The sequence below is a fragment of the Paroedura picta genome, chromosome 13 (assembly GCF_049243985.1).
Source record: "Paroedura picta isolate Pp20150507F chromosome 13, Ppicta_v3.0, whole genome shotgun sequence".
Taxonomy (NCBI): Eukaryota; Metazoa; Chordata; class Lepidosauria; order Squamata; family Gekkonidae; genus Paroedura; species Paroedura picta.
This window is the reverse complement of record NC_135381.1, coordinates 19,467,071-19,486,670: the sequence shown is the minus strand read 5'-3', so window position 1 is coordinate 19,486,670 and position 19,600 is coordinate 19,467,071. Positions and strand designations below refer to the sequence as shown.

Sequence of the window (19,600 nt, the reverse complement as noted above, 5' to 3'; positions counted from 1 at the left end):
CTGGCCTGCCCCATGCTGCTGCAGCATCTCCCTCCTCGTTCTCCGGGGGGGAGGTGGAGGGCCTCCTAATGGGGTTCCTTACGGGGTCTGTCTATCTCTGCCTTCCAATCTGCCTGGCCAGCAAGCCAGCCTCTCGGGAGCGTCCTGGGTTGCTCCCTTTTCAGTACAAGGGGAAATTTCCCACTCTGGCAAGGATCAGCAAAAGCTGTAGGATCTCCAGCCTCCTGGGCTGGGCACCGTTATCCCTGGACTGTTTGGGATGGTCAGAGAAGTGAAGTCCCTCTTCCATTCTCCTTACCACTGGCAGGGCCACGTTTCCATCTTCTGAGGTCATTTTAAGTGTTGTTCAGGGGAACCATTTTTGCTAATCCATTTTTATGGTGGCATCCTGAAGAGGTCTCATAAAGGTGAAAAAACAGCTGAGACTTTGTTAAAGGGCCTGCTGAAATTTGTCTGAACAAAATGGTGCCTTGCTGGTACCCCCCCCCCCCACACACATATACTTTATGGCCAGAACATGGCTGTCTCTTGTTGCCATGGGAACTGCCTGTCTCTTGTGCCATCTCTGCCCTGGCGTTGCTTCTGCATAGAGCAGTAGGCTCAAGACCCTTCAGTGTGCATACCTGCCCCTGACACACCTATGCACTGAGCTGCACTCACCTGCCTTTTCTTTGTTTCACGTACACATCTGACAGAGCCTCTTCCTTGTCCACTCTTTGAATGGTCCCTTCTTCATTCTTACTACAAGACAGATGTACAGCACGGTTCCCACCACTGGCCAGTCCTGAGCTTCTATGAGCATCTTCCTCTTTTCTTTGGCTGATTCTAAGCTGGCTGGCTGGCTGCCCCTTTGTTGGTTTCTCTTTTCTGGGCCCCTTGGTTTTCGGTACCAGTTGTTTTCTGTCTTACCTTTCCTTGGGGGTTCCCTCCAAGCACTGAGTTGGCTCTGTAGGGACCCATATGGTCTTTGGGGAGGCTATTCTGTCTTGTATGGTGCCAGCAACTGGCTCCCCAGTGACTTTGTCCTACTCCCAGGGCTCTTTAAGCCCCGTTCTACCCACTGTGGAAAGTGAGGAGGGGAAGAGCTGCAAGTCTCCCAGTGCCAGTCCTCAGAGTGATCTTTGGTCTCTTAAACACCTGCCAAATCGGCATGGATCCACAGAGCTCCAGAATAGCTCGCACACCCTGTTCCTTCCTACTTGGCAAGCATTCAACTCAGCTTTAATGATGGAGTGCTGGCTTCCAGATGGAGAATGCTTGGGTAAAAAATATTGTCAGGATATTTCCATTACCCTTCAACCAAGTCAGGGTGGAGGAGACGCCCAACAGCTGTGACCGGACAGCTGAGCAAGTGCCTCAAAAGTCTCCTTCAGGGGATGCCACAGCACAGAGTTGAGCTTGAGTGTCACTGCTCTTGGATTTGCAGGTACAGGAAATAGGTTTTGCAGAATAATTACAGCATCCCTTTTTGGGTCCTTAAATGTACATCGTGGCATCTCTTGTAGCATCTCTGCTGAATGAGGAGGGATACTATAGGCTTAATGCAGATACCAGAGAGTGCATAGTAGAAAGATAACCTCAATGATCCCCTTGCTGGACAATTTGGGGCAGCTACCCATGTGCCCTTGCTGGACAATTTGGGGCAGCTACCCATGTGCCCTGTGCATGTGCAGTGATGCTCCATCTCAGCCTAGATTTGAGAGATGGTGTCATCATTACTCTGCACTGCTAATTGTTTTTGCAAAGATCAGACTGGTCATGAGAACACTTCGAGGGGAGGGGAGTGACGACTCATCAGCATATTATGATTTATTATGTCAATGTTTAATTATCCATTGGCTCCTACTGAGATAGAATGGGGGGAGGAGACTTGACTTGGAAGTTACTAACGGGTTCTTTTTTAAGTTCTGAAGGCATCCATATTAATGCAGCCCCTCCTTCTCTATCTTGAGGGGACACTGTGGCTGCAAATAATGCTTTTCTTTATCTATAGAGATATAGAAGAGATCACTCTTCAAAAGAAAGTGTTTCTACTGGAAGTTAGATTCTTCAGGGAATAGTTAGATGGTATGCAACTGTGTGTTTTGCAGAGAGATGTGGTGGCCCCAAATGACATCGTGTCCTACAATTGCACCCAGTATGTTAAGTTGTCCTTAATTCTTGGCAGGATAGGGCTGTCTCAGGATAGCTTGCTTGCCTGTTCATATTCTTTCAAAATGGCTTCTTTGTGTGTCATTAGGAAGGGGGGGAGGTATGCTCTTGCGCGCTCTCTCTCTCTCATGCACACACATACACAGGAGAGATGTGCTTCCCCCATGCTTCTGTAAGCCTCACCAGAGAGTCATTCGCTTCCTCATTTCCTTGAGGGCAAGATATGTGTAATGCATGCACACACAGAAACAGAGGACGAAAGAAACAGGTTTCTTTTACCTTGATTTCTTTCTTTCTTTACTTCATTTATATTCCGCCTTTCCTACCGAGACTCAGGATGGATAGCAAAATAGGCATTGGGCGAAGACCTTAGTGAAGGAGGGAAGGTTTGTGCCGGTCCGTTTTCAGGTTAGATAGGGAGCATCTTGGGAACTAGCGCAGACCAGTGTAGCAGTAAGCACTGGGCCTCATATCCTCATTGGGCTCACAGAAGCTCTCTGGCTGACCTTGGATCAGTCACACATTCGCCACCAGCCGCAGGGTGGTTGTTAAGACAGAACAGAGGAAGGGAGAGCTGCATAAACCACGCCGAGCTGCTGGGAGGAAAAGTAAGATGAAAATGTGATACAGATTTCTGGCATCTTGGCTAACTAGCTTTTCTGATTGTGGGACCTGGCAGAAGGCTTCTGGTGGGAACGAGTCTGTCCAAGGTGCCCAGTTTGCTTCCTGTACTCTTTGTTCTCATGTGCTCTGTTCTGGAAAGATTTTTTTTTCTTTAAAGATTTGCATGTCTTGCTTATCAGTCTGCAGGCTGAAGCCCCCCCCCAAAAAAACACACACACACACACACACACACACACACAACAACAACAACAACAACAACAACAACAAAGAAGTCCTGTGCCAACTAAAGAGCTTTCTGGTTGCGCTTACCCACCAGTGTATGCCAAAACCAGAGTATCCTGAAGGACTGTTCAGAGAACCACATCCTACCCTACCTGCATTCAAACACACATATATCCTTCTTCTGGTTACGTGGGAGGGGTGTGGACACGTTACATTCACTGGAATCAATTGGTTATCTCCTCTGGCTGTGCAGCATTCGCCTTGGGGGAGAGCAAGGGTGTTGACCACAGCTCTTGGCAAAGGACTTTGCCAGTGAACTGGTTTTCTGCCCACTCCCAAGGAGGGTATACGCAGAGGCAATTCTGGATGTCACGGGAATGATCAGACCTTGAGGCCCTGGGTCCATACAATGAGAGGTGTGGGTCACACCTCTTTACAAGTCTGATCTCTTCCTCTGGCTCTTCCAGCACCTTGTGTGTCACCACTCAAACTACATCGGAAAGTTCTGGTGGTGTCAGTCCATCTTTCCCAGGTTGTGCACGCCTGGGCCCTTCATGTCTGCCTCTGCTGCTGCAGCTGCTCCCCCCCTTCCTCCTCTCAACCCAGTTCTGAGTGGCTGAGTGGGGGGGGGGAGCAGCACCACAGCAGTGTCAGCCCATCAAAATGCCAGTCCCCTGGAGTGGCGCTCTCTCTCTCTCTCTCCTTGCTGCACACGGTGAGCTTTGAGAATTAATTCCTGCATTTCCTCGGCTTCTTCTGGAGTTACAACACAGACCCATGCACTGGCACAGCTAGTGGGTGGGCGTGGAGATTTGAGAAGGGATGGCGAAGGAGGGGGAGGGAAACACACTGCTGTCACCTCCCGTAGATTTCTCTGCTGCCTCTGCTGTTCTGACCTGGAGTGGGGGTAGGGAGAGGCGGGAAGAGGGTTCTCCCCAGCAATGGCTGGACAGAGGAGGAGGGGGGAGGAATTCTGTGCTTCTGAATGGGAAATAGAGTCTGCCTTGGTCTCCATGGTTACCGTGCAGGCCTGGAATCTAAGCGAGCAGAGACAGGAGAGCTTTGTTTGGTCCAGGCAGCTTTTGTTCTCACCCCAGCCTATCTCCTTCCCTCCGACTTTGTGGAGTCTCAGTGCCTGCCTAGTGACCACTCCTGTGCAGGTCCCCTTGTGTGGGATGAGTCAGGCAGACTTTGGGGACAGATGGAGAGCCCATCTCCTGCAGCTTTCTGGAAAGGGAAAGTGTCATTGACTCTGGCCTGTGTCTGGACCTGACTGTCAGCAGCCTGAAGAATCATCATGGTTTGCTTCAAAGCCTATATGCAGTTTGGCATAGGTGGCCTCCTTCACCCAGGGCAGTGGGGTTGGAGTCACCATGACCTCTGTGTGTGGACAGGGAGGTGTGCTGGTCTCTGCTCTCGTGTGGATATTTAAACCTAGAGAGCAAGGCCATGCACTGCCGTCTGGCTGGCTGTCTCCCTGGTGGAAACGGGGAGGTCACGGGTCCCTGGAAGGTGACAATAGTAGGTTTCTTCTGGGCAGAAGTCTTGTGGACTGTACTTGTTCATGGCTCTTCTGTAACAACAACACTGAAGGTCCTTCAGCATATATTTTTCAAGCAAGCCGTTGCTACCAGATGAAAAGGACCAGGGGTCCGTTCTCTGCTGTCTCCTGAGAGCACTGTCAGTTCAGGCAGAACCACCTTGGGGGTCTTCATCCACAAAGTATGGGCTTGCCCAGGAGAAGGAAGTTAGGGATCGGCTCTGTGTGGGGTAGTCTTATAGGCATGCAATCAAAAGTGATCCCCCCCCCAAAATCAGAAATGACGCTGCTGGGCTGATTTGGTTGTATGAGTGCTCCTCACAGCTTTCTAGGGCATATGAAGAATGGTCAGAAGACAGGCAGTCCAGCCTGAAAGCCATTCTTAGCATTGCAAGCATCAATTTGCTAAGAGCCCTCCCCTAACTTGACAGGTGCCAGTCTGGAGAAGTGCCTTGCCCTTTCCTGATCCTTTCAAACAGTCACTTGTCTGCCTTCCTTGAAGGGATGGCAACTTAAATGCTTTTCTTTGAGGACAGGTTTCATGGGTCCTTTGCTCCCAAATCACTCCATTCCGAGCATTACAGACACCCAAGGGATGAATAATGAGGGTAATGGACAGAGAGACCCTGGAGAGGTGGGGTGCTGGACCCTCTGTCCCTTTCTAGGATAGCCTACCATGGTCCCATGCATGTGAGCATGTTCACACTGATGTGCATACACACATGCACACCTCAGAGAGGTCTGCACATAGAGGCTGGAGTTGTGCATGTTCAGTGTCCAAACACTGCAGTAATGAGCAGTCAAGGGTCTTCTCCCCCCACACGTGAGCAAGTAAACAGTCACCTTTGAGTACACAGCCTGACCACAGGGCAGTGTTCCCCGTCACCCACAAATCACCTCTCTGTGCTACTTCCCTACACTAAGGCAACTGTGTCAGTTCCGTAGCATCAGTTTCTTGGGAGCTGTCAGCTGGCATTGTCAAGGTGCCATCCTAGCCTTGGCTGCCAGTCATGATGTTCCTGCCACAGGAAGAGGCTGGCTGCTGGAGATCTCCAGGGGTTCTAGCTCCCCCCTCCCTCAGGCCTGTTATCCCGATGGGCCCCATGAAACAGAAGGGCTGCCCCCACCTTTTGCTCATGCTACCCGCAACCCTTGGGAATGGGGGAAGGGAAGCCACTGTGGACAGTCCCCCCCCCCCGCTACTTTTGGAGGTCAGTGGGGCAAGTGTATGCTTAGCGGATCCCAGAGCGCTGCCCAGGTAACGTGCCCACCTTCTCTGCAATCATGCTATTTTTGAATTCTCTTTTGTTTTCTTTTTTTCTTCCTGTTTTTGTTTTTTCTTTCTTCTCTTTCTTTTTTTGTTCTGTCTCCTCATGTTTGGTCCTCAGGCTCCAGCGCTAAGAAACAGGGCGAGGACTTAGCGGATAATGACGGGGATGAAGATGAAGGTATTTGTGTGCGCCAGGTGGCTGTTGCTGCATGAACCTGCTCTTTCACGCTCTCTCATGCGCGCTCTCCATTTGCTGCCATCCCAGGAAGTCCCCAGCTCTTTGTGTCTTTCTGTCTCCTTGTGCTCCTGAGCAGCTGCATGGGAAGGGGACGGTGACCCTCGTTGAGCCTCGCCCTCCTTTTCCATGGGTGTGGGGAGAGGGGGAAGGGGGCACGGAGCTGTGGTATGGTCACTTACTAAGGGGCTTGCTGGCCTTGTCTCGCTTGGGATCTTTGGTAGCACGGGGAGCAGGTAGTAAAGCAAAGCAAAGGGGCTCGTGGCTCGGTCTTTCCCTCCAGTTCTCAGAAAGAAAGCGTTTGGACTAAAGAAGTTCCTCCCTCTGGCTTTCCTGCCACCCTCCCCACTATACACAGGATGGTCCAGGGGGTTGCTGGCTTGCAGGGGACATGCATGTGGGACAGCGGCAGCCCAGGCTCAGGCAAGAAGCACCCAGAACCTGCTGCCAGCAACATGTCTCTCTCACTGCCTTTCCTGTTGCTTGTGTGCTCTCTCTCTCTTTCTCCCTCTTGGTCAGTCTTGGGAACGAGGCTGAGCCCTGGAAAGGAGGGGGCTGCTGCCACTCTACACTGTGCTTTCTAGCCTCTCCCTGGATCGAGCAACAGTGCCTGGGTGCCAAACCTGACCCCCTTGGATCTTCCCTTTTGGAGGCAGCATTGGCCAGTGCTGCTCAGGGCTATTGGCTGGAGGGGCAACTGCACCCACCCACCCACACACACACACACACACACACATAGATAAACAAGGCAGTGCTGATCAGGAGAGGTGGGGCAGTCAGGCACCCCTTTTTTCTCCCACAGGCAGGTGTGCAGGGAAAGCAATTATTCCATCCATCAGAGGAAAACTCTAGGAGGAAAGATGCCGTCTCATAAAGAGAATGGGCAGGTCTGTGCAGCTGCAGTCCTGCTGGTGTAGGAGTGCCTGTGCAGGGGGTGTGGCAGAGGAAAGTCCTTCAGCAGGACAGTGAGCAGTGCTGGGGGTACTGGAGAGGTCAAAGATAGCCCCAGGGCTTCCCCCTAACCTGTGGGTTACTGCTAAGCTTTGAGATGTTTCAGGATTGGAAAACGCACTGGGGAAGTGGCCAACTTGTTAAGAGAATGAAATCACACATGGAATAGTTTGGATTTGTGATTTTTTTAAAGTGTTACTCCATTTACCTATGAGAGGCAGCTACTATATGAGCAGGTATCAAGGATTTGTTGCCCCTTATGCCATGGAACTGCCCACACCAGGCGTTAACTTGCTCTGGAAAGAACAGGAAATAACTCATCCCCCTTCCTCCAACAGTATCATAAGAGGGGAGCATCTCTCTGAACTGATGGGGTTCCTGTTTGCATAATAAGAGAGCTCCAGCCAGGAATGTGTGAAGTGGTTGATCAGCTGCTACATGGAGGGTGGATAAAAAACCTCATCCTGTTAATCTGAAAAGCAACCTCCTCTGAGCTGAAGAAGAGCCTTTTGGATCGGTCAAAAGTTTATTGAGTTTGCTGCTTCTACAATGGATGCTCAGATGTTCCCATAAGGCCCACAAAGACTGAAGGCAATACAAGCCTTTCCTTGCCCTTTCTCTACAGCAACTGATACACTGCCTCTGAACAGGGAAGTTCCATTTATCCAACATGTCTGAAAAGTCAACCATAGATCTGGCTTAGAATTGGCTAATCCCTTTTTTTTTTAAGACTATGAGGCCACAACTGCTACTTATCCTCGTAGTGAATTCCGTAGAGTAATTAAGCATTGTGTGAAAATGTTCTTTTGTTTTTGGGAAAGACATCATTAACACCCACTTTTATCACATGATGCATAATTGTGTAGACCTGTAATGTTCCCCTTTCATTGTCTATCTTAAAATATATGCACTAAAATACTCCATAAAGGCATTCCTCATAATTGCTTTGGTTTCCGTTTTCTGCATTGGGTCCATCATGTCCTTTTGCAGAAGGGGGGAAAACCTGAAATGTACCCAAGTATTCCAAATGTATCTTCTGCTCTAGAGCTCTGCAATAGCATTACAATACAGACTTTGTTTTGAGTCTCTTTCCCAATTATCCCTAGTGTAATTGGCTTCTTCTACCCTCTTGTTCTTTGGCATAATTAATAATTCTTTCTTTGATAATGGTTTGCACCAGATTACCTGGGACAAACATTAGGATAACTGTCTTATAATTTCCCGCTTTCCCCTTGGAGCCCCTTTTTGAAAAAAGTAGGATTAAATTTGCCTATTTACAGTTTTTCAGGATCGTCGAGGAGGCTATTTTAGCTGCATGTCTTGGTTAGGAAATCAACAACTTCTTATTGGAGTTGTTTAAAAATCTTAGTCAAATGCCATCCAGACCCAGTTCAAAAAACTGTGAATGCAAAAAATGCCAGGAATAAACCTTTGTAACTCCTAGCTGTCTTCCTTGAAATGGATCCACTCTCATTAGGGAGCAGCAAGGAAGCTGGTTTGTCCCGGGAGCATATCCCTAAAGCAGGGGTAGTCAACCTGTGGTCCTCCAGATGTCCATGGACTACAATTCCCACGAGCCCTTGCCAGCAAACGCTGGCAGGGGCTCATGGGAATTGTAGTCCATGGTCATCTGGAGGACCACAGGTTGACTACCCCTCCCCTAAAGTATTCCCAAGCCCTGTTGGAGTTTGAGAGGTCAATGCAGAAGTCCTTCTGCCTCCCTAGAATCCCAGAGCCAAGGGAAGGGAAGCCAGGTGAAAGCATTCTGTACCATGGAAAGGTCAGAAGAGGAAAGGAAGCCCATAATGGTGGATGGGAGCCTGTTGAGCTTGCATCTTTGGCTGAAATCCCCCACCTGCCTACATTACTGGCAGCAAGCATTGTGGGAGCAGTGCAGTTCCTTGTGGTTTTGTCACATTTGTTTGTTAGTTTATTTGCTTATTTTAATTTATATACCACCCTCCGCAGAGGCCTTTTGTACCTTAAAAGCAAATGACATCTTGTCAGTTTAGCATACAGAACAGAGGGCAGAGTCTGGACTCCTCAAGAGTTGCTGGTGGTCAGGAGAGGTGACGATTGAGCTTTGACATTATTTCCCGGCTCTTGGCTGTCCAGGAGAAACTGATTCCCCCAGTCCTGCCACCTTGAGCGTTTTTTGATTCTTTCAATAAAGACAAGGGTACTTAACTGGTGTTCTTGTTTGCAAGGGCAGATGTATGCACACCACACTACTTTGCTAACATGCTGGGTATGTCAGGAATGGGTGTCTGGGTGCACTCACACGGGTGCATGTCAGGAATGGGTGTATACATGGGCTCCTTTGGCTGCCCAACTTCTTCAGGGTTTACTGGGCTTTCCTAGGTTGACCTGCAAAAGGTGATAAGAACTTTCTCCCTATGGATAGAAAGTCCATCCTTGGGATGCTCTGTGATCCTGGCTGTTTCCCACTCTGCCTTTCAGAGCACAGTTTTGTTTCAATGGGATCTGATGACCTTGGTCCACCTTGGCCTTGAAAGCACGGACTTAGCATGGCTAGGCAGTGCTGCTGGAGTGGGCCTGATTAATACTGTGGGGCAGGGACTGCTTATTGGGGGTGGGGGAAGCACACAGAAGCCTCACACCTCCCAGTTCAGGCTGCTCTCGGTGGGCATGTATTTCTTCAGGGGCTACACCTACTAAGAGGGAGAAAGAGAGCGAGAGAGAGAGAGGTGGAGCAAGACAGGAGCTAGCTGGCACTAACGCAAAAGGGTCCTGTTTCTGGCAGGAATCTGGGCAGAAAAGCAGTTTTGCTTGGCAGAAGGAGGTAGCCCAATCCCTTCAGCCCTTTCCTTCCACCTCTGAGACCTACAGCATACCTGTCTGTTCGTACCCTCCCAGTGCATCTCCAGCAAGAAGGAGCTGTGTCTCTGCATTCCCCATAACCCACTCCCCCTACATTTTTCTATGCCTGTGGTTGGGATAAGCATCTCAAGGTTGTGCAGTCTTCTAGAGGGACAGAACAAGAGGTGGATCTTCCTGCTCAGTTTCTCCAGCCACTTTGCACCTCCACTCAGGAGACAATAATTGCAAAAACTTCCCGAGGTGCCATCTTGTCTCCATTGACCAGTGCTGGGGGTGTTCTTCCACTGGGCTTGGCTTGGAAAGGGTGGTGTTGACTGACCCATGGCACCTGCAAGCCCTCAGGGTCTTTTCACATTGGCTGCCTTGCTGTGTGGGGAGGGAGCTGTGCTTACCTCCAAGAGGTTGGAAATTCCCAGGCTGAGCAAAGGCCTTGGGTCTCTGTTGGGTGGGTGGTGTGTGTGTGAGGGAGTGTGTGGGAGTGTGCTATGGGTGGAGCTGGACCGCACCTCTTCCCCCAACCTTTGCAAGGAATTGCCCACATATGGCCCCAGCGGGCTGGAGGCACCCAGGAAGTTCTGTCAGAGTCCTCTCTCTAGCTTCTCCCCCTTGCAGACATCCGAGACAGCGGAGCCAAGCCGGTAATGGTGTACATCCACGGTGGCTCATACATGGAAGGGACGGGCAACATGATTGACGGCAGTGTGCTGGCCAGCTATGGCAACGTCATCGTCATCACCCTCAACTACCGTGTTGGAGTGCTGGGTATGGAGTTAAAGACACCAATTGGGGCTAAGGGTGCAGGGCCAGAGTTCCCGCAGTGTCGGGCTGCCAACTCCAGGTTGGGGAAGATTTGGGGGTTGTGGTTGGGGAGGGGAGCTCTTGAGGGGGCATAATGCCACAGAGACTATTCTCCAAGCAGGCATTTTTCAAGGCTTTATAGTCCAGAGCTGTAATTCCAGGAGACCTCCAAGTAGGGTTGTGCGATTCGGCAACAGAAGCGGCTTTTCGCGCCCGGCGCAGCCAGCATCACAACACTGGATGTGCCAGACGCGAATGGCTGCTTCGGCTGCCGAATTGCACAAACAACCCTGCAGTGGCAAAAGGCGGCCGGGAAGCAAGTAGAGGAGCTGCTTTGACCCAGAATTCTATGAAGAGAGACCTTGGCTGGCCTGCAGAGTGGCTGGCCCACCTTGCCTCATTCCTGGTTCTTGATTTTAGCCTTTGCTGATGTACGAAGAAACTTCTGTGCCAGTCAAAAACTGCCCCATGCTGGGCCAAGGGTGTTAATCCTACCCCCAGTCTGCATGTGATCATTTTCTCGCTGGAGTTTCTTCTGGCCTCGCTCTTGCATACCTGTAACCTGCACTTTATCTCCAGCATACCAAAGCCCAGCCGAGCAGCATAGCTGCGGTCCCTGCTTGGGAATTCTGTTTCACTTGCACATCCTGGCACAGTGGAGAGCAAATATTGATCTGCGGTTAAATATTGAATAACCATGTTTACCCATCTCCTCTTCCTCCGCTGCCTGGCGAGTGCCGCTAATGAGCTGTACCAATGGGAGTATTCCATGTCCCCACAAGGGTGTGGCCCCACTGCTTCTGGAAACAGATAGGCAAGCCCCGTGGGACAGCTTTGCTTATTCTCTGGGACGATGCCCTGCACAGTGGGTCGGGAGGGCAGGCTTTTGCTACCCCAGACAGTATCAATGCCCTTTACTGAAGGGTTCTCTTGCTGTTCTATCCTGGAGGACCATCTGTTTCCTCCCTTCCTACCGTCCAGGTCTGAGCCAGCATGGTGTTGTGGTTAAGAGTGGCAGTCTCTAGTCTGGAGAACTGGGTTCGATCCCCACTCCTCCACTTGCAGCCCCCTGGGAGGCCATGGTCTAATGAGAATTCTCTTAGGGCTGTTAATGCAGAGCAGTTCTTTTAGAGCTCTTTCAGCCCCATTTACCTCACAGGTTGCCTGTTGTGTGGAGAGGAAGAGAAAGGTGTTTTTAAGCCACTTTGGGTGATGGGTAGTGAAAAGTGGGGAATAATGGCCCCCCAAGAAAAAAACCCAGCCTGCAAGGGATGCTTCCCCAGTGGCAGAAGGGGACTGTGGCTATTCTGGCCAGGCTGTTCCTAGCTGTGCTTGGGGGCAATTGGCAATGGGGGGCAATTGGCTATCAGTCTGCAGTGGCAACATTCAAGGAAGTGGTCCAACTCCAAAAGAGCTTTGATCCCCCCCCCAAAAAAAAATACATTGCAAAGGAGGGTAGGGCTGGCTTCAGTTTCCTGATGCATTTAAAAATTTATATACCACTCTACTAAACATTACTGAGAGGAACTTGGAACAAAGCATAAATTCAAAATGCATGAGGTACCAAACATTATCAAGTATCTCAAAACTCCTAAAATGGCAGGGGGATGGGGGGAGAAAAGTCCCTATGGAGTCACACTGAGGATCCCAAGTATATTCTGCCTCCTGCTTGCAGGCAGATGCTTTCTATCCTGCCTGTCGCAAACACCCTTTAAATGGCTCACCCACTGCAAGCCTTTTGAATATGGGCTAAGCAAGATGTCAGAGTGTGCTCTCGAGACTCAGTCAAGATGACCCAGTGGTCACAAATGGAAGAAGAAGAAGAAGAGTTGGTTCTTATATGCCGCTTTTCCCTATCTGAAGGAGGCTCAAAGCGGCTTACAGTCGCCTTCCCATTCCTCTCCCCACAACAGTCACCCTGTGGGGTGGGTGAGGCTGAGAGAGCCCTGATATCACTGCCTGGTCAGAACAGTTTTATCAGTGCCGTGGCGAGCCCAAGGTCACCCAGCTGGTTGCATGTGGGGGAGTGCAGAATCGAACCTGGCATGCCAGATTAGAAGTCTGCACTCCTAACCACTACACCAAACTGGCTGGGCAGGTGTGGAAAATAGCCAACTAAGCCTGTGGTATGGCTTGGACATCATGCTCCACACCAAGGCTGAGGGGCCCCTCTTGCCTCACAGCTGGCTCCGTAAGTCAGTCTGACCTGAGCCGGGTCCCTCCTTTCACCTTGGACCTTAAAAGGACTTGACCGCTCTGTTGAGGGAGCCCTCCGTGCCTCCACCCTTCTGGTGCTTTAGGGTCCCAACTGGATGAGTGGCACTCCTGAGAGCATTTGTAGAGAGCTGCTGCTCTCTTAAAAGGACTGTCCCCAAGCCCTGTGTGGGAGGAGTGAGGTCAGGGGTGGGCTTGGGTCATCTTGGAGCTGGTGGTCTCTCCCATGATCACTGTCTGGTTGCCCACAGGGTTCCTGAGTACTGGGGACCAGGCTGCCAAGGGCAACTACGGGCTGCTCGACCAGATCCAGGCGCTGCGTTGGATCAGTGAAAACATCGTCTTTTTTGGTGGCGACCCCTTGCGCATCACGGTCTTCGGCTCAGGCATTGGCGCCTCATGCGTTAGCCTGCTCACCCTATCGCACCACTCTGAAGGTAAGAGAAGAGCCCTCCCCCTCAGTCTGCCAGTGCTGTGCCTACCAGGGCATCTGGAAAGGGCTTGCCCGCTCCTGCAAGATCCTGGGCTTCTCTACCCTTTCTGAACCAAAAGCCATGTAATATAAACACACAAAGAGAGCGCTTGTTGGTGTGCCTTTGCCGTTTGGATGCATTTTGTCCTCCTGGAATTTCAAGATTCAAGGTTTTGTTTTTAATGATTTTTGTGTGTTTGATTGCATCTGCACCCAGGCTCTTGCCATACATCAATTGGTGAAAAGTGCTCCCCAGGGTGGGGGGAGATAATGAAGTACTGTGGATTAACTGTGTTCTGGGATCATGAAGTGCCTGAGTTTATCTTCCAAACAGCAGATGAAATTATCAAGGCGTCTTGTTTAAGGCACTGCAGTGGCAGGAAACCCTCCCCTCCACACACACTCTCTGCTTTTTGATGTATATTTTAAAATTCAAAGACCCCAATATGGAAGCAGGGGAGAGGCAAGAGAGGAACTATTTCATAAATTATAGTATGAAGTTGCTTTATACCGAGTCAGACCAGCCATCTATCGAAGTCTAGCCTGCCACCCCTCGTGGGGGTGCTATTGGGGCATCCAACTCCTTTCTTTGTGCATGCCATATGTTTTTTAAAAATGGACTAGCTCCCAGCAGGATTTCTGGTTGGCCACTGGAGGTCCAGTCAGCTGTGCAGATTAGAAGGCATTGTGATGAACAGAGTTTCTGCCTTAAACGCTGAGGAGTTATTATGAAAGGTCTGCATAACTCCCCCTGGCAGTTTGTGGTTGGCCCTGTCTCCTAAGGCAGCCATTTTGTGGTTGTGGATTGCCTAGTTACACACAGGAAAACCCCATAGCAAGTGATAGCTGTAGTGCCATGAGAGTGGCAGCAATGCCATGTGGATGAAGCTGCGGTCAAGATGCTAAGTAAAAACAGCTGGCAGAAAGCTCTGACGAGGCTGGGCCCTGACACCTTCCTTCCAAGCAAACTGATAGCCACCAGATCTCTAACACCAGTGTAAAATGTTCATAATGCCTACTTATTACTTACTACCTCTAGTTTTGTGAAGATCCTACATGCTAGCAAAGTTCAATGTATTTATCCAAGGTCACGAGATCCGTCAGGAAACAGACAAGCTGACGATAGTGAATCCTTTAATAAATTGTATGACACTTCACAAAAGGAATTTTTCACCATTCCTAATCTGTTTGGAGTGATAAAAATGATGAAAAAATCAATATCACCTTGACCATATAAAGTTCATAAACCTTTAGAACGGGGATCGTGGCCACAGCCTACAATACTGTTACAGGTTTATGAGCCTTCAGAGAGGGCGGCATATAAATATAATAAATAAATAAATATGGTCAAAGTTACATTGCATAGAGCGATACACAGAATAGGAACAGTGAAAAATTCCTTTTGTGAATTGACACATAATTGATTAAAGGATTTGCTATCCTCATCTTGTCTGTTTCCTTTCAAGGTTTAATGTATTGCCTTTTGCCGTTCTACAAGGGAGATTTAACGGCACTCCACATTTAGAAAGATATTGCCCGTGTGGACAACGAGAGATAGAACTGCTAGCTCACATCTTTTTGAATTGCTCTTTTACTCTAATATTCGTCTTAAATTTCTTAGCTCAGTGTTAAGTAAATGGCAATCTGATGATTTTAAGATAGTTTTCCTCATGTCTCATCAAAATCCAGAAGTAATTGAAACTACTGCAAGATTTCTGCTACTGGCCATGAGAGATCGTGAACTGAATTTATTACATTTTAATACGTGATTCAATTTATGTTGTAATTATAATCGATTCCCTTAACTATATTGATTTTTGTATTTTGTTATTATATTATGTTTATAGGCCAATAAAAATTATGCCATGCTATTTGTAAGCAGGCAAACTGCAGCATGCACTAGCTTGGCCTTTCTCAACCTTTGTACCATTGAGATACCCCTGAAACACGCCTCAGGCTTTGAGAAACCCCAGAAGTGGCCATATTGTACAGAATATAGTAAGGATGCATAGCTGTATACATGCCCAACTGGGCCCCCCCCTCTTCCCACCCCCAGGCCCATCATAGGCCATTTTGGGAGGAGGTGGGTGGGTCAAAATGTCCATATATGGTCATATCATCCAATAAACGTTTAACAAATTTCAAAAATATATTAAATTAATTAACTCCCAGCTGTTCAAGAAACCCTTCCAGGGCAGTCAAGAAACCCCAGGGTTTCACAAAACCTACGCTAGTAAAGCATCCAAGTTGCTCTCAAGGACAGCCCTTTTATGAGCACATTGCAATAGTCTATCCATGTGTGACACAAGTTAACATGGCTAGGTTGGCTGCATCCGAAACAGAGGATAACTTACAGATAAGAGATAACAGAAGGAAGGTGTGTGAATATACTGATATATTTCAAATAATGATGAAGAATGCAAGAGGACTTCAAAGCTTCAACCATAGTCGGCTGATATTATCTTCATTCCTGTTGGAACTCCAGCATTTCCAAATATCATAACCTCTATTTTGTCTAAAGTGAGTGACAGCTTGAAGGCACCCTATTTCTGAGATGTCTTTTAAAAAAAAGTTTGCATGTCTTTATTAAGGACAGATCTTTAGGAGACTGAAGCCAAATCTCTACATGCAAAATAGTGCATCTCCAGTCTGAGGAGTCCAAGAAAGGATGGATAGACAGGGAGATGGCTTTTTATGTAGCAAGAAACAAAGCACACAAAAATAAAATGAGGCATGAGGGTGGTTTGAATGGTTGGACAAGTTAAAATTCCCATCAGACATTAGTTGAAGGAACACAAAACATTCTCAAAGCATAGGGCAGCCACAACTGTATCCAGAAGGACAGAAGCATCGCACTAAGAACTGGCAGCTGTGAAACTAGCCTAAGGGGAGAAGTCAGTTGCAATGATGGGAAACAACTTGATTGCTCATGAAATGGCAAAAGGCCAAGAGGGGTTAAATCTGGTGTAGAGGCATTTTTCAAAACGAAGGATACAAGCTGCAGGACTGGCCCACGATGAAATGCTTCTGGGTCTTTGTGCTTGACAGCAGAAGGTCACATCCGTCCATTCCAAGTGACTTTGCAAATGGCGCTGGAAGTTCAACATCCATCGCTAAAGAAGCCTGAAGCAAAGCACCTGCTTGATTATTAACAACTAGATTCAAAGCCCGTTCATGAGAACAGGCTTTGAAAGCCCCACACCCACCCCGCGTGCTTCTAGGCCCGAAGGAAAGGCCTGCTTCCCCCCCTCCCCCCCAGCGTCGGCGCGGTCTTCCACTTTGAGGCCCTGGGTGGGCTTCTAGGCCTGAGGGGAAGGCCTCCGTCTTTGCTCACAGTGTCCTGCCGCTTCCCAGTGGCTTTCTGGCCTGTCCTGGTGAGGGCCTAGAAGCCTTTCTGGCCTGTCCTGGTGAGGGCCTAGATTGTGCCCTCACCCGATTGGCTAGAACTGCCGTCTGTCCTGGTGAGGGGCCTTCGCACCTTCCGATTGGCCCCTTACCCAGACTGGCCCCACCCACTCTCCACCCACTTAGTCCTTAGCCAAATTTGAATTCAGCGAAAGCTGTATAAAGATAATAATAACAGAAAAGATCTGAAGAGCTAACTCATGCTGTACCCAGACTAAAGGATGTGTTCCCTGGCCTGCATATAAATCCCAGCTTGGGGAGGGGGGGGCAGAAATGCTTCTTGAGAATGGAGGGAACCCAATTTTCTGAGCCAACTAGACATAGTGAGTTCTGGTGCTACCAGAAAGAGACAAGCTGAACTCAAGACTTGGTCATCAGGAACAGTATGGGAACCAGCTAAACCCTCTGTTCTCCTTGCTGGAACTGTTTCAGCAAATCTACTGGACTGTGTAGAGCCTCTTGTGGCGCAGAGTGGCAAGGCAGCAGACATGCAGTCTGAAAGCTCGGCCCATGAGGCTGGGAGTTCAATCCCAGCAGCCGGCTCAAGGTTGACTCAGCCTTCCATCCTTCCGAGGTCGGTAAAATGAGTAATGACTGGGGAAGGCACTGGCAAACCACCCCATATTGAGTCTGCTATGAAAACGGTAGAGGGCATCCCATAGGTCAAACATGACTCGGTGCTTGCGCAGGGGATACCTTTACCTTTACCTTACAGGACTGTGTACAAAGGTCAGTGGCCCCTATTGGACAGTGTCAGTTACCTCATTGAAGATAGCCCCACCCCACCCCGGCCTTGATTAGCTTTGTTCACTTTAACACAGTAAATGCTGAGTATTTATCCTCTTTACTGAATCAGAGATTGTAGAACTCTTTTTAAAAGGCTGAATAAAATTAAGAAAATGCAACATCCTCCTCACCCTTCAAGAGTAGCGTTTTAACCTTTGCCTTGCGGTTGAAATTGACAAAACCAGAGGCCTTTAATACACCAGTGTTGTTAATTTCATGGCTTCATTGATGTACTTGAGATTGGTGGATTAGCTGACATAGGGAAATAGAGCGAAAGATGCCTAGACTCTCCTCCTCTCTCTTTGCCTTGGGTGACTGGATGCTTCTCTGAAATGATTCAAATCCAGTGTAACTGAAGATAAGAGGAGAGGATGCAGGATGTTGGTTATTAGGGGTGTGAGGCATGAGCTATGGACTACAGGGTTTTATGGGCAGGGTCTAGGACAGGGGTAGTCAAACTGCGGCCCAGGGGTAGTCAAACTGCCAGCATTCACTGGAAGGGGCTCATGGGAATTGTAGTCTATGAACATCTGGAGGGCCGCAGTTTGAAAAACCCTGGTCTAGGACTTAGCAGTAGGACATACAAATTGTTGCTCCTGTTATTTATATTATATTTCTAGCCTACCTTACCCAAAGGCTTGGGGGGGGGGGTTAACAACATCTGAATTACAAATTTAAATTTAAAATATTAACCTTAAGGGGGTAAATTATTTAGAAACCTATCACTCCTACCCCAACCACCTTCTCTGGGATATTATATGCTCTCAAGAGCTTGAACAAGCCAGTTTTCGCTTCTCCCTCAGTTCCTCCCCTCCCCTCCCAGCTGCTTCCAAAATTTCAAGGACAATGAACTTGCTTGGTTCTCATCACGCTAGTGATGGGGAGAGATTTTTTAAAATTTTCTAATGGATGCCCCCCCTGCATGCTGAAGGAGACCCCACCTTTGTCTAATAAAATCAGAGTCCAGTAGCACCTTTAAAACCAACAAAGATTTATTCAGGGCGTGAGCTTTCGAGTTGGTCTTAAAGGTTCTACTGGACTCTGATTTTATTGTGCTACTTGCCTGTGACTGGTCCCTTACACTGGTGGTCCCCAACCCCCGGTCCGGAGACTGGTACCAGTCCCTGGATCAGTTGGTAGTGGGCCACGGCTCCTCCTCGTCCTCTTCCCCGGCTGCTGCCTCAGGGGCTGCCCTGCCACTCTGCCACTGGCTCACCTTTGGTGCTCTCTAGCAGCTGCCATGGCTGGGGCTCCCCCTTGGCATGGCACTGCGCAGCTGCTGCTGGCAGCGCCCCCCAATGGGTGGCGGGAAGTCAGGGGGGCCGGTGGGAAAGCAAGTGGAACAGGGGCTCAGGCGGCAGCAACGGCAATGTCCCTCAGCAAAAGACTATCCCCCCTCTGGGCCTCAGTAAAATTGTCAAGCGTTGACCGGTCCCCGGTGATAAAAAGGTTGGGGACCACTGCCTTACACTAACCTTCACATAACATCCTTGCCCAAAAAAGTGGTCCATTCAAAGGAGTGATGGTGACATCATCATGAAACCTCTCCCAGTTCCTTGTGTGCATGAAGACCTGAGTTCCATCCATCCCCATCAGGAGGTTCTTGGGTAGCCTGGCTGAAAGAGGCCTTCCTCTGCCAGAGAGCTGTGGCCAGTCACAGTGCTGAGCTAGCAAGACGGCTGCACTGGCTCATTGCTAGGCGGCTCCAGAAATGCCTCTGCCTTAAATCTGACAGGAGGCTTGTAAGTGGGAGGAGGATGAGCACATTCTTGTCTCTTTACCCAAGAACTTGTCTCTCACTACGGGGAATCTTTGGTGGTGTGTGTGTTGCTGGAATATATAAATGGAAACTGAATTAATGAGATGAGTGTGCAGCAAGGGCAGACGGCTATATTAATCAAGGATCATCTAGAATGCTTGGGGTGGGAGTGGCGCATTTGTGCGCTGAGAAAAGGAGGGAGCACAAATGCTGCATATGCTCAGTCCATCCGGGACTGCATCCTCTCTTTCTCTCTCTCTCTCTCGGTTGCTCTGGTGTGTTAAAGCTTCAAGTGCTTTCCTGCCTGCAGAGCAGAGGCCTGGCCCAGAGCT

General features: G+C 49.2%; 1 protein-coding gene across 10 annotated transcripts in view; it reads left to right on the top strand.

The window, feature by feature from the left end:
• Positions 1-19,600, top strand: part of NLGN3 (neuroligin 3) — a 48,910-nt gene that overhangs the window by 20,653 nt on the left and 8,657 nt on the right. For 9 of the 10 annotated variants that reach the window (XM_077307442.1, XM_077307443.1, XM_077307434.1 and 6 more), the window contains 3 exons: positions 5,926-5,985; positions 10,447-10,596; positions 13,098-13,283. In XM_077307442.1, the coding sequence (XP_077163557.1) occupies positions 5,926-5,985; positions 10,447-10,596; positions 13,098-13,283 (396 nt within the window). The remainder of the gene's footprint in view (positions 1-5,925; positions 5,986-10,446; positions 10,597-13,097; positions 13,284-19,600) is intronic. The other variant, XM_077307444.1, reaches the window with a different exon arrangement.